The 14,287-nt window shown below is 41.9% G+C and overlaps 1 protein-coding gene across 3 annotated transcripts in view; it reads left to right on the plus strand.

The window, feature by feature from the left end:
* Positions 1–13,317, plus strand: part of LOC309713245 (corticotropin-releasing factor receptor 1) — a 98,632-nt gene extending 85,315 nt beyond the window's left edge. For all 3 annotated transcript variants that reach the window (XM_082544715.1, XM_082544717.1, XM_082544716.1), the window contains one exon: positions 8,611–13,317. In XM_082544715.1, coding sequence (XP_082400841.1) covers positions 8,611–8,751 — 141 coding nt within the window. In that variant the 3' untranslated portion in view covers positions 8,752–13,317. The remainder of the gene's footprint in view (positions 1–8,610) is intronic.
* The last annotated feature ends 970 nt before the right edge of the window (positions 13,318–14,287 follow it).

Genomic DNA, 14,287 nt, shown 5'->3' on the forward strand with positions numbered 1-14,287 from the left:
TGTTTCCTCGCGGCTTACGAGCGTGCTGGCAGTTGTTTCTCTGTTTCTTTTACACGATACAAGCAGAACAAAATAGATAGCAGAAGTGAAACAGATGCTGCAGCTGAGGCCGGTGAGCTTTAGGCTGATGCAGATCTGTCAAATCAAGAAAGACTATATTTAGAGTGTGCAGCCCTGCTAGCAGCTATGTGGTGCTTTGCAGATCAGCACAGTGGTGCCTTACTGCTAACACCAGCATGCTAACCTGCTGATGTTCACTGTTTATTTCAGGGCATGAGCGTTAAACACAAAGTCTAGCTGTGGCTTGATGTTTTGAAGGTGAACTGATGATGAAACTGGCTTAAAGGGGGCGCTAGATGATTCCTATGGGAATAAAGAACATCTGTACAGATTAGCTGTATTTACTGTAATAGATCTAAATACTGTTTCTAAATAAATTTTAAAAAAAGCAAAACGCAAGTAGTTCAAACAGCAACATCCCAGCAGCTGTGCCTAAAACAGACACGTTAACGCCCAGGTCAAAACTGGTTGCTGTATATTAGTTTTGACAGATGCTGACCTTGTTTTCATTTACAAAAGAGGTTCAGCAGCAAATATCTGTCAGATCACTGCAATGAAGAAATCTTTATGTCTTTACTAAATGGGTGTAAATAGATGGCTACACAACGTGGACCTTGTTTGGTAGATTACAAACATGTCTGGGATGTTTTTTGCTGAAAAACATCAGCAGCTCATGCACGACTCCGACTGTACCTATTTATTGCATCATGACAGCTGTAACGTTTCAAGCACACCTGCACTTGATCAGACGAACTTTCTTGTGTGCACTGTCACAAACATCGCCCCCTGTGCCCCGATGTCAGCATTATAAACTCATGGTGTGGCTGAATTACTGTCAGGATCAGTTAGCTCAGCAAGTAAAAGACTCGGGAGAGAGGCTGACAGTTTAAGTTGCTCGTGTGGGGTTTTGTTCTCGACTTTCTTAATCTAAAGTCCAACATGGACATCGAGGCAAAGTTCAAGGAGCAGACAGCGAGGCTTCACGCCCAAACTTGACAGATCTTCTGTGTTTGAACTACTGCATGTTTTAGAGCTAATGTGACTTCTGGACGACCTCAGTGGGTTTTGTAATACTATTTTGGCAGCTACATGGAGCTGAGTTTTGCAGAGGGAGAGAGATGTTGGGTGGATAACTGTAGATATTACCTGAAAAACATTTTTAGATTGAACCACCACTGGCAGTTTCTCTGTCTTGTCTGAAAAACAGAATCAGAGATATTGTAGGCTCGACATTATAGTTGGTTGTTCTGGTAAAGGGGAATTTGTGTTGTTGGGTTTTTGTTTGTTTGTTTGTTTGTTTGTTTGTTTTATTTTATTGCCTAGAATAAAACAGAGCAGACAAAGCATTCTCAGTCGAGCTTCAAGGATCCTGATCGCTTTCTCAGCCGACTGGTCTGTGGGGAAGACAGCTGATGAGAAGTGTTGTTTAATTTATTTATTTTTTAAACAGGCTTTGGTAATTCTATTCTATGCATGTGGAGTAGAAACCCATTTTGTAACCAATTTAGTTTTCAATCAGATGTTGCTTTAAAAAATTAAACCTGGCATTTTGTTTCTTTATTGGAATACTAGAGTAACTGGGCGATAACAACAATGTGTACAGTTCAAAATTTAAAAGCAAATAGTAAGAAGAGAGCTGCCCAAAAAATGAGTATTAAGTATTGAAATCTTTAGGTACACTCAAAGCAGTTTGTGGCACAACCTCTTCCTCTTCTTTATGAGAGAGAGGATAGCTAGCGTTGCATTATTAGCTTTTGATTTTGCCTTTGTGTCCTCAGCCCAACTTGAAACTGAATATTTTTTGTGTCATGCTGAACAATTTTAGGCCACTTCATTCTGTTTTTGTCCTCACTGTGAGCAGATCACCTTAAATTACCAGCACTGACAGACATTAATAAATTGGTGGCTGTGGCTCAGGTGGCAGAGCACTTGTTGTTTGATTGCAGGTTGAGTGATTTAATTCCTGGCCTTGGACTCAATAGATGGCTTTTAGGCCGTTCACTTCTGTAATCAATATCGAGCTACGGTTAATTGAAAAGCAAACTGTAGTCTCTTCTGTCAGAGAATGCAGCTTTTAGCAACTCAGATTTTCTCTGGTTTTGTTGTAAATTTCCGTGTTTGCTTATTGAAGCAAAAGGTTGAACACTTCACACTTTTTTTCTGGCATTTTGTGAACTAAATGATCATTTATTAAGAAAGCAAGAGAAAAAAAATGACAGGTTAATGAAAAAAATATTTGCAGCTCCTGTAATATGAAAAGTGAAATGCGTGTGTGTGTCACGGGCTGCGATGGCAAAGACCGTGGAGTTGCAGTGAAAGTAGGGCCCAAATGCGAGACTCTGTGTGAAGGACAGTGGATTTATTGACAGGGGGTGGAAAACACACAACTATATACAAAATCCCAGCACTGTGGTCCCGTGGCGATTCTCCCTGAATCCCACACAGTGCAGATGTTCATGAAAGGTGAAACAGTGGCGACTCCAAAAACTCCCACACTCCGCTCCAGATTCCTGGTAACATAGACACATACAGGTTAGCAGGGAATCTACGTTCTCAAAGGTTTATACCAAGTCCACAGCTGTACTGACGAGTTCTGACTCAAGGATGCAGTGTCGGCCTCAGCTCAGCTACAGTCTTAAATGCCGCTCCCTTGACGAGCGTAATCTGCTGCAGCTGGCAGAGGACGACGAGTGGCAGGTGTGGCTGTCTCTAGAGCAGAAACACTTCCAGGTTCGCAGTCTCCTCAGCACACCAAAACCTCTGGAAGCTCACACGGAAAAACATGGAGAGAAAACCAAAACACCACATGGAAAATATAAACATAAACATACACTAAAATACATGAGCCCTGGGTCCCTAGACCCAGGCCATGACAGTGTGGGTGTAATTTTTATCAGATTTGACTGATAGCTTTCACAGCAAAGACCATCATCACAATGTGACTGGTGCCCCAAAATGACGGGAAGTCCACACCCATTAGTTTAGTTTAGACTCCACATTATGAAGCCTCAGTGTTAGCACTTTGGGGTTTTTTGGAGACAGAAGTGACCATATTTGCATCCTGAAACTGTATGGATGTGACACTGACACACAGACTAAATATTTCAGTTTCACTCACCAAAACTGAAGCCCAGACTTCTTGGGCTATATTTAACACACATCAAGCCGGATCATTTCTTGCTTTTAGGCTCCACAAGGCAACAAAAGCACAAACCCGATGGAGAGGTCGAGTTCAGTGATGCAGATTAGACACATGACAGCCTATGGACCTTTGATGAACACACATATGGCTTATGAATGCTAATTAAGTTTGCTGTGGAATGTTTGGTTACTAGCGTAACTGCGGTTCTCTGAAAACCAAGAGACTGCAGTTTGAAAGAGAACTCCCAAAACACCCTAAATTCAGCAAATACATCACGTGCCACCTTTTCATGTAAATAAGGTCACTTGGAAAAAATAATAATGCCAGTGTCAGCATTCAAAACCAATGGGTGATGTAATGGTGGCTATGCCCACTTTAAGCGCTAAAGTTGTTTTAATTAAGGAAGAAACTATCCAAAGAGGCCAAAGTGTATTTTTGTATGAGACTGTAATCATCTATGGGGACTGATTCATTTGAAGACAGCCTCAAGTGGCCGCTAGAGGAACTGCAGTTTTGGCTTTATTTTTTCAGCCCGGAGTTTGTAGTTTAAAAAGCCTACTCCTGCTTCCAAAATAGCAAAGAAATTTAGAAAATCTCATAAAATTTGTGTTCATGTAGAATTTCATCCTTCACAGCAGGAAGCCACCTGAGAAATGGCTAATGATTTGGTACGTCACAGTGTTTAGATGGACTGTTCTATTATGCTCTCCAAAGTCTCAATCAATACCTTTATTGCTGAAGAGACCATAGCCGTGCCACCTGAGCCACAAACTAGGCATAAAGAACAATCATTACCTAACGAGTTATTCCTTGACTCGCTTGTAGATGTAATATCAGCTGACTGCTTGCCCTTTGGTACCGTCCCACACTGTGATAGCCGACTGAATGATGAACGACTGTCTCATCATGAACAGTGTTGTAGCTGCAATGAGGAGCTTAACCAGCATGTGCAGCCTACACAGGGTATTGATTTAGTGTTTTGTTACAGGCTGAGGGTAGCAGGGAAAAGCAGGGGGAAAAATGAAAGAGATGAACAAAGGATACCCACAGTCACATACAGGAGAAACGGAAAACATTTGGAGCAAAAACATCTGTAGAGGATTAAATGATCCTACTTTGGGCCACATGACCCAAGTGAAACACAATGGTGGTCAGTTATCTGACAGTCTGCCCTGTAAAGTCTAAAGTTGTGTGTTAAAGTAATGCTCTGTGGTTCACATTTTAGATTAGCGAAAGATAAGAATTGTGATTGTGGAGGTGGACAGAAATGGGACACATGGGGCGATTGATTTTTGGATTGATTGATTGATGGTCCCGTTTTAATCATCGTTAAAATAATTTATAGCCAGTTGTCACCGTATAGTATATGAAACATATGAGCTGAGGGCCATAAATGTGACTGTACAGTGCAGAGACTGCTATATGTATATGCACAGTACTGTCAAACAGTTTTTTTAATATTTTGGGAAAATGTGAAATATGTGTAGCAATGACACATATATAAACATACATGGAAACACATGCCTATAGATGCCTATATTAGGCAAAAAACAGTTTTATTATTCTAGCCCTGCGAGAGACTGTGCAGGGTGTACCCTGCCTCTCGCCCTAAGTCAGCTAATTTCTTTAAGTAGTCTTCAGAAATGGTTCTCAAGGACGTCTGAAGGTCATGCTGAGCTCTTCTTTGGATGTTTGCTGTTCGCTGCTTTAATAATGTTGAGGTCTGGGCTCTGGGCTTTTTCATCCAGGTATGTTCTGGTTTCTTAGAGCCAAGTGCACTACATATGATTGAGTTGTTGAGTTATTGAGTTATTTTTTCCCCCAAAAAAATAATAAATTGCATGATACATTTTTAAGCAAAAAATGCAAAAAAAAAATGTCTGATGTTGCAAATAATACACAAATGTAAATTCAGATATGCAAATTATTAGTTCTTTTTTTTGTAATTTTGCAATTATTACATTGTTTAGTCTTTAAAGGGTTGACAGCATGTTTGTGATCGTTGTTTTCTGGAGAATGAAGCTGCTGCCAATCAGAAACTTTCCATGTTGTGTTGTATGATGTATCAAAATCTGATTTTATTTTTCTGCATTCAGAATTTCATCAATTTTGAGAAGATCTCCAACACCACTGGCTGGAATACAGCCCCAAACCATGATAAAGTCTCCACTGTGTTTTACAGATGGCTGTAGACACTCAGCCGTACCTCTGTTGTTGCAGCTCTCTCCTGATCTCGTCTGTATTTACTGGCTGTGATTTTAGCCAAAAATCTCCCTCAATAATTTCTGTCACCACTGATTTTCAGTCCAGATCTTATCAGGTCTTTTTCATATTTCTTAAGGATCTGACTTAGATACTGTTCGTCTGCTGTGGATAGTCTCTTGTTTTTTTCTTAGGTCACGTCTTCTTTTTCTTTTCTCCTCCACTTCTTTCTCTTGACAATTTTAAAATGGTTCTATGCTAAGTTGTCTGTTATTTGCAGACACAACAGTGGTGCTTTTTATCCTTAAATAATTTATATCAAATTTAAGTGGCTTAACAAACATAAAGACATTCCTGTGAAAAAGGTCAGGTACATAGACTGGAAATGAGTGAAAAAGAAAAACAAAACAGCAAACAAAATATAAAGAAACAATAAAGAAACAGGGGGTAGCTGAAGACTTTTGCACAGTACTGTGTGTGCATGTATTTAGACTCCTCCCAAAGAGGTCGGTTACCTTGTTAAAATGCTGCAGTCCCATTGCATAACACTGAATCCTGAAACTACAAATCACTGCAGTTTGACTCATTTCACTTCCTGAACGTCGGTCTTTCTGTCAAGTCTGTGAAAAAAGTTAAGGGTGAATTAAAAGGTAGAAAAATAGCCTATCACTCTGAAAATATTCACATCTCTGTTATGCTAATTCCAGCATACAGACCACTCGTCAGGCGATCAAACTGGTTCTGAAGCAGGTGAAAACCTGGCCAGCAGGAGCCATCTCTGCTCTTCAGGACTGTTTTGAGAGCACTGACTGGAACATGTTTAGAGAGGCTGCAACTTACGGCGACTTCACTGACTTGGAGGAGTACACATCATCAGTGTCCAGCTATATCAACAAGTGCACCGATGACGTCCTTGTCTCCAAGATCATCATCTCACGACCCAACCAGAAACCGTGGATTACTGCGGAAGTGCGTGCACTTCTAAGGACCCGAGACTCTGCCTTCAAAGAGGGAGATAAGGTGGCGCTTAGAAGAGCGAGGGCTGAACTTTCTCGGGCCATCAGAGAGGCGAAGCGCGCACACGCCCAGAGAATCCACAACCACTTCAAGGACAGCGGCGACACACGACGCATGTGGCAGGGCTTACAAGCCATCGCTAACTACAGGACGACACCACCTGCCTGTGACAGTGACGGCTCCCTCCCAGATGTGCTTAACAACTTCTATGCTCGGTTCGACAGGCAGAACGACGTGGCGGCGAGGAAGACCACCCCTCCTCCGAACGACCAGGTCCTGTGTCTCACTACAGCTGAGGTGAGGAAAACTCTACGCAGAGTCAATCCACGTAAAGCTGCTGGACCAGACAACATCCCAGGCAGAGTGCTCAGAGAATGTGCTGATCAGCTGGCAAATGTTCTCACCGACATCTTCAACATCTCTCTGAGCACTGCCGTTGTCCCCACGTGCTTCAAGGCCACCACCATCGTCCCCGTGCCCAAGAAGTCTTCTGTGTCCTGTCTCAATGACTACCGCCCTATCGCACTTACACCCACCATCATGAAGTGCTTCGAACGGCTCGTCATGAGACACATCAAGACCCTGCTGCCCCCCTCACTGGACCCAATGCAATTTGCATACCGCCATAACCGCTCAACGGACGACGCCATCTCCACTGCACTCCATCTTGCCCTGACACACTTGGACAAGAAGGACTCACACGTCCGAATGCTGTACATAGATTTCAGCTCAGCATTTAACACGATCATCCCCCAACAACTGATCGGAAAGCTGAGCCTGTTAGGCCTGAACACCTCCCTCTGCAACTGGATCCTGGACTTTCTGACCGGAAGGCCTCAGTCAGTACGGATCGGGAACTGCACCTCCAGCACCACCACACTGAGCACTGGGGCCCCACAAGGCTGTGTGCTCAGTCCTCTGCTGTTCACACTGCTGACTCATGACTGTGTAGCAACACACAGTTCAAATCACATCATTAAATTCGCTGATGACACGACCGTGGTGGGTCTCATTAGCAAGAACGACGAGTCAGCGTACAGAGAGGAAGTGCAGAGACTAACGGACTGGTGTAAGGACAACAACCTGTCTCTGAATGTTGACAAGACAAAAGAGATGGTTGTTGACTTTAGGAGGACACGAGGCGACCACTCACCGCTGAGCATCAACGGCTCCTCTGTGGAGATCGTTGACAGCACCAAATTCCTGGGCGTACACCTGGAGAAGGACCTCGGCTGGTCCCTCAACACCAGCTCCCTGCACAAGAAAGCCCAACAGCGTCTCTTCTTTCTGAGAAGACTGAGAAAGGCCCGGCTTCCACCACCGATCCTGACCACCTTCTGTAGAGGAACTATTGAGAGCATCCTGAGCGGCTGCATCACTGTCTGGTTTGGGAGCTGTGCCATATCAGACCGCAAGACCCTACAGCGGATAGTGGGAACAGCAGAGAAGATCATCGGGGTCTCTCTACCCTCTATTGAGGACATCTACACCACACGCTGCATTCGCAAAGCCACCAGCATTGTGGCTGATCGGACACACCCCTCTCACACACTCTTTACACTCCTGCCATCTGGAAAAAGGTACCGAAGCATTCGGGCACGCACATCCAGACTGTGCAACAGCTTTTTTCCACAAGCCATCCGTCTCCTCAGCAAAAAGGGACTGACTGATAAACACGCGCGCACACACACACATACACTAACATTATCACTCAGCTTAACTCAAATACCTCAAAACATTGAGACTGGACTGACTAACCAACACAAGCACAAACACACTGACCTACACCACCAAACCATCGCACACACCAACCTGTAAATGCTCTTTTGCACAATATTATTACTAGATATATTATATATTTTTTTTTTTTTTTGCACGAACTTGTCTTGTAGCACCTTGGTTCCTGGAGGAACGTTGTTTCGCCTCACTGTGTATTTTTAAACTGTATATGGTTGAAGTGACAATAAAGTTGAACTTGAACTTGAACTTGAGTATGAAGGTAAATAAAAATAAAGTCAGCTGATTCTGCAGCAGTCAGGTGGAGCGACCCACGAGGCAGCGTCTCAGTAAACAGCGTGAGCGTAAAAGAATTAAATCGGCTCAGCTGAACGACCAGTCGGCTGACAGATAATCATTCTTTGTTTTCTTTAATTCCTCGAGCTTATTGTTGTCGGTGTTGTTGTTGACAGGTGCGCTCAGCCGTGAGGAAGCGCTTCCACCGATGGCAGGAGCAGCACTCGATCCGAGCCAGGATGACCCAGGCCATGTCCATCCCCACTTCACCTTCACGGGTCAGCTTTCACAGCATCAAGCAGTCCACGTCGCTATGAAAGAGGAAACCAGCTTTGTCCTACATGCTCGCGCTTTGGGAGAAACCTCCAGCTGTCGTTGTCATCCTTTTCTGCCACATCACTGGAGTAACACTAAAACACTTTCTGCGGCTAGAGATCTAGAGAGAGGCTGCATCAGTCTCCTAAACCTCAGGAGGGACATTACACAGACTTTCAGGAGAAAATGGATGGGTACAGGCGGGAGAGGACATTGCAATGTTTGTGAAAATGGGAGGTTAGTGGATCAAAAAGATGCACGTGACCAAGCTGATGAGTGTGTACTGGAGTTTGAATGTACAGCACTTGTTTAATTGTCTGTCGTTTCCCCGCTGGCACTTTGTTTTTGCTAACATCGCCATCACGATTGAGGATTTATGCTCCTGGACTGCACCGAGCTGGATTCCATCTCAGCGGAGTCATGTGCTAGCAGGGGCCAGTGACTAAGTCGTTACTTATCCTGAGATTTTATTTTAAGTTTTTATTTTTCTCTCAAGCAGCTGTCTGCTTCTGGTGTTTGTTTATTTGATGTTGTGCTTTCTTCCTCTGTTCTCAGCTCGGTGCGCTCGTGCTGCTTTCATCGACTTTCCAGGAAGGTTAAACACATTCCATAATTCCTACCTGAAGAGTTTTGTTCCAGAAAAAACAGACACATTTACAGCTTTTACAGCTTTGAGTAACCTCCAAGTGACCCTCTGGGGACATTTATGACCCTACGTGTATATTTCTGTGACAACTTTAATTGTTTTCTGTAAGAAGTGGCCCATTGGGATGGCAGTGTTTGTCTTCTATTTACATTTTCCACCTTTTATCGCTGCATTGTGACAGTAACAGACTAAGAACAGCGTGATTTAGTGCTGCAGAAGCCCAATAATGCAATGAAAACAGCTCAGCTGATGGAAAAAATTCAGGTTAACTCCCATAATTTCTTACCTCTTAACACTTTAGAATATTGGTCATAGAGAAAGGAAACATAGTATGATGTTATAAAGATATAATCTAGCCTTTAAAACAATTTATTCCAGTATAGAATCTAATGGGGTCATAAATGACCCTACTCAGTCACTTTAGTGGCTATAGTAGCTCAGCTACCTGAGGTTTAAGGTTACTGTCAGTTAGTCTCACATCATTCATCTCCTTTCTGAGCTCAGGTGACTTCTTAGTCGAGCACAAAGAGTGAAAGTGGAGGAAATAGCCTTTTACTGCAGAATAATTACATGGCTTAACTCTCGCTTAAAGCACAAGCTATGATGTGTATGTTTCTATTGATGTACAGATTAAACAGGCGGGTCGATACACGATAATTAGGGCGGCGTAGGGTGGCTGTGGTTGAGATGATGGAGGTATGTCCACTAATTGAATTTAAAAACCTCCTCCTCACATACAAAGTCCTGGATGATCAGGCCCCATCATATCTTAAAGTCCTCTGAGCACCGCATTATCCCAATAGAGCACTTCACACTCAGTGAAAAGAACCTTGAGACGACTGTTTCTGTGAATTGGCGCTATATATGTAGGATTTAATCTAACTGAAGTAATTGCAGGGTTAGCTGTCCAGTCTTCAGCTCCCCCTATAATAAAACCCTGGACTGAAATGGCATGTGATAAAAATCTGCTGGATAAGCGAATTCCATTCAGCTTCATAAGTGCATATTTCTATATATAGCTAGCCTTTGCCCCTTTGACTACAGCTGCTGTGCCAAGTAAGGCTAATCACTTCCTGGCTTTAGCTCACATTGGGGCAAAATATGGTCAGAACGTCCCTACAGACCATTTCAATCTGACCCCAAACAGAGGAAAATTGAATAAGAATCAGCACTCAAACATCTCAAGGTGATTGTCTGCTATGACTGTGTGTGGTTATCAAATGCTGACACAACATTTAGTTGGAATTTTCTTTTATTGTAACCTGTAACAATGGTTTCTATTCAGCTACAGAGACGTGTAGCCTTTCTTCTAATTTATCTTACTGATCATTTATGGTGCCCGTCTCTGCGCCTGCAGATCTGCCTCAGTAATAATTGGTAGAGGGTTTTTTGTGCCGATTTGACCTACTTTGGCCTGAGAGGTTGGCTGCATTCAGACCATCTCTGAATCACGTGTGATGACCTGAATTTGGCTAAGATGTAGATCTGGTTCAGCTTCAGACTCATTGGGACTCTTGGGTGTCTCTTTGGCTGTGATTTTACTCCTGGCACACTGGTTCTGGACCATTTTGAAGCCAGACCAGTTTGGATACATGTGTACTCGGAAAGTGCACACATGGCATATTTTGTTTTCTATACACACACACGCACACAGTAACCATGCATGTATCTCACATATTCTCATCATCTTATCCAAACTAAATTTACCTAGAAAGAATAAACCTTTGTGGGCAGAAAAACAATATTAACATTAGAAAGTTAATGTGGCAACATACATTCAATTCTAGATATAAGAAAGACTTTTTTTAAAATTAACCCACTTTCAAAAGATCAAATGTTTAATTATTTAATTTAGAAATAATTAGTATAATACCTGTGAAACTATTTATATTTTCTCTCTGGCACTTACCTCTAGAAAAACATAAGTCTAAGCATAAGAGAAGCAGCTACTAAATGCTTCACTGTGTTCACCAACTCTGTTTGTTTACATCTGAAAGAAACAAAAGAAACAGAAAAACCAAAAGAATCAGAATATTTAAAACCCAAAACTATGACCTGAAAGTTCCTCAAAAAGAGATTTTTAGAGATGTAACCACAGGACCAGTGTGAGTGACAGCATGTTTCACATTACTTGGACACACAATACATTTAATTTTGTGGCACTTTAAATCAAATTAAGCGTCGTGTTAGTTCAGGTCACGAAGTGATTAAAGTCTCTGCGGCATCCCGCATGGTTTTCTTTTACACATCCTGTTGGTTAAACCTCTCAGAGCCCACAGTTTCACTCTTTCAGCCTGCATGTAGTTGCTGTGAATCTGCAAGCCACTTTGCAACCAGTCATGTCATGGAAAGATTCTGCATTAGTGGTCCTTTTAGTGCAGAGACTTTCACAAAGTATAAAAACTGTGCAGTGAGAATGAGTGGACCACGTGTTCAGCAGTTCCTTTATTGCTTGTAAGTTAGTTAGTTGTTATATTTTTTACTTGTCAGGGACCAGGCACAAAAGGATTGAACTCATATGAGAAAAGATGCCTTATACTGGATTTAGCTACAAGCACTTTAAATAAATACAATATTAAACAAGCCTATACTACAAATGCAGATAAGAACTACAAGATAATCAAATGTACAAGCTTCTTCTTCTTTAGTGGATCATCTGCTTCCATTTCACTCTTTCTGTAGCATCCACCTCTGTCACATGACCCCCCTCACAACACCCATGAATCTTCACTGCAGTCTGTGCTGTTCGTCCTGCCTGGCAGCTGCCCTGTCCGGACTGTCTCGGCATTGCCTCACTAAGTTCCCATCCAAACACCTCAATCTGATGTACTTATTTCTAATCCTTTTCATGCTGGATTCTTCTAATGATAAGTACAGTTTCCACCGCATCAGGGGTGGTCATTTATCCACCCCGGACCCTGACTCATTATGAGTCACGTGTTTGATTTGACTGCCCTTTCTGACGCAACCCTTCACATTTATCTGGGCTTGGGACAGGAAGTACGCAGTGTTGTGCTCGGCAGTGGCAGCAACAGGTATAAATGACCACAGATATGATTTCAACTGAGTCGAAAATAACAAGAAAGCTGGGAGAGAAGGTGGGTTGTAAAGCAGCTTTTACATGTCCAAAGTGCTATGCTCAAAGTGTCACCCATTTGAAAGCAAACCAAGTTAAAATTATCAGTCAGAATTTAGTTTTAAAAAAAGGAATAATCTTTATAGAAAGCAAATGAAATGATCAAGTTTTACAAGTTTTAGTCAGACCACCGCCGCCTCCGATGGTCTTTGTGGAACAAAACTCTTCAGCTGATCAAAGAGACTTAATAGATCGACTCGACCAGCAAGCAAAGGGTTCCTCCATTCAGGGTGGTGTTTATACTCATTCACACCTTTCTGTGGCGTTTGATTGACTTGAACACTTGCAGTAACTGTATTTACTGATGACCTGTAAATATATAAATATCAGAGGTGAGTGTGATGGGAGGGGGCTTTAAAATCCACGAATAGAAACCAAAAACACAAACCACACACTGTAAATCATATGGGCACATTTTCCATGTGATCAGCAATTCACAGTCCACATTCCTATGATACCAGTATGCCTAGCACCTGTGCATTTTTATGAGAAAATTGTATATGAACCTTTTCTTTTTGTCACCCTATTATTATAATTTTTTTACCCCTTGTAAGTGATGTGTGAGCTCTGGTTGTGATAAAAAAAAAAGTCAAATAATTTTAAGTCATTGAGTTTTACATGATGCTGATCATCACTTGTAACAGAGCAGCTGCTTTCAGCTTGATTCCAGCCTTTTGTGGTGGAGAAAATTCAAATTAAACGAAAGAAACGTGTAGTCGTCATGCAATTGTGCTAGGAATTTTCAAAATAAAAGTTTTACATCAGCAAGAATAAGAAATATAGAAACCATGCAAAGAGAATCTTCATCGTTTTGTGGTACGTATACGGTGGTCAATGAAAAATCACAATGTCATTCAAATTATTATTTATTGTTATTTATTTTCAATATTGTTATTTTCATACTTGAAAGAAAATGTCAAGCGATAATAAACTGTGTGTTGCATTTGACTGAATGAAAAATTGAAGAGATTTATTTATAGACCAGTTTTTCTGAAAACAAGCCTGTAAAAAAAAAAAAGACACCATTACCCGCGATGGAGACTCCGGATCACACAGCCATTTGTCTCCACAGTCCCCCGAGACGAAAGCAAAGAAAGAAAACACATCCTGAGTATCGTGTGATCCTCTTAAGCTTTGTGTGTGAGTCTCGAAGGGGAGCACAGCCCAAATCTGGCTTTTAAATAAGATCCTTCTGCCCAAGTGAACATTCACCATTTTCTGGGTATGAGAAGGGAGGGGTCTTTGTGTGTGCACTAAAACACAAAGAAAGGACCACAGAAGTCGACTTTAACAGTATTCACCATGATGCACTATTGCTTAATTGAATGCAAACACTTAAAGAGAACAGGAAGGTTAGTCGTTGCCTGCGGAGCGGCTTTTGGGGGGACGATTACTCTGTCATCTCATGGATTCACTCTTCCACTCAGGGCTTCTAGCTTTGGGAGAGTTACTCATATTCGCAGTTCCAGATAAAACTACAGTCAGCATGATTCAATTTCCTATTCTCATTACTTCTTGTCATGATTACATAATGACTGTTTATGTGGAGAAGCATCAAAGTGCTGTAGTAAACAAGTTTTGGCCTTTTTCTTACATGTGCACAAATTTACAGTTTATGGCATAAACACTGGAAAACAAATGAAATTCTGTGAAATATGAGACATGAGTACATTATAGACTGTATACAAAAGATGGACGTGGCCACTGTGACGTCATACATTGGTTTCTGAAATCCTGTTTTCAAACCTTGACTTTA

This window comes from Aulonocara stuartgranti (assembly GCF_965226115.1).
Source record: "Aulonocara stuartgranti genome assembly, chromosome: 8".
Lineage (NCBI taxonomy): Eukaryota > Metazoa > Chordata > Actinopteri > Cichliformes > Cichlidae > Aulonocara > Aulonocara stuartgranti.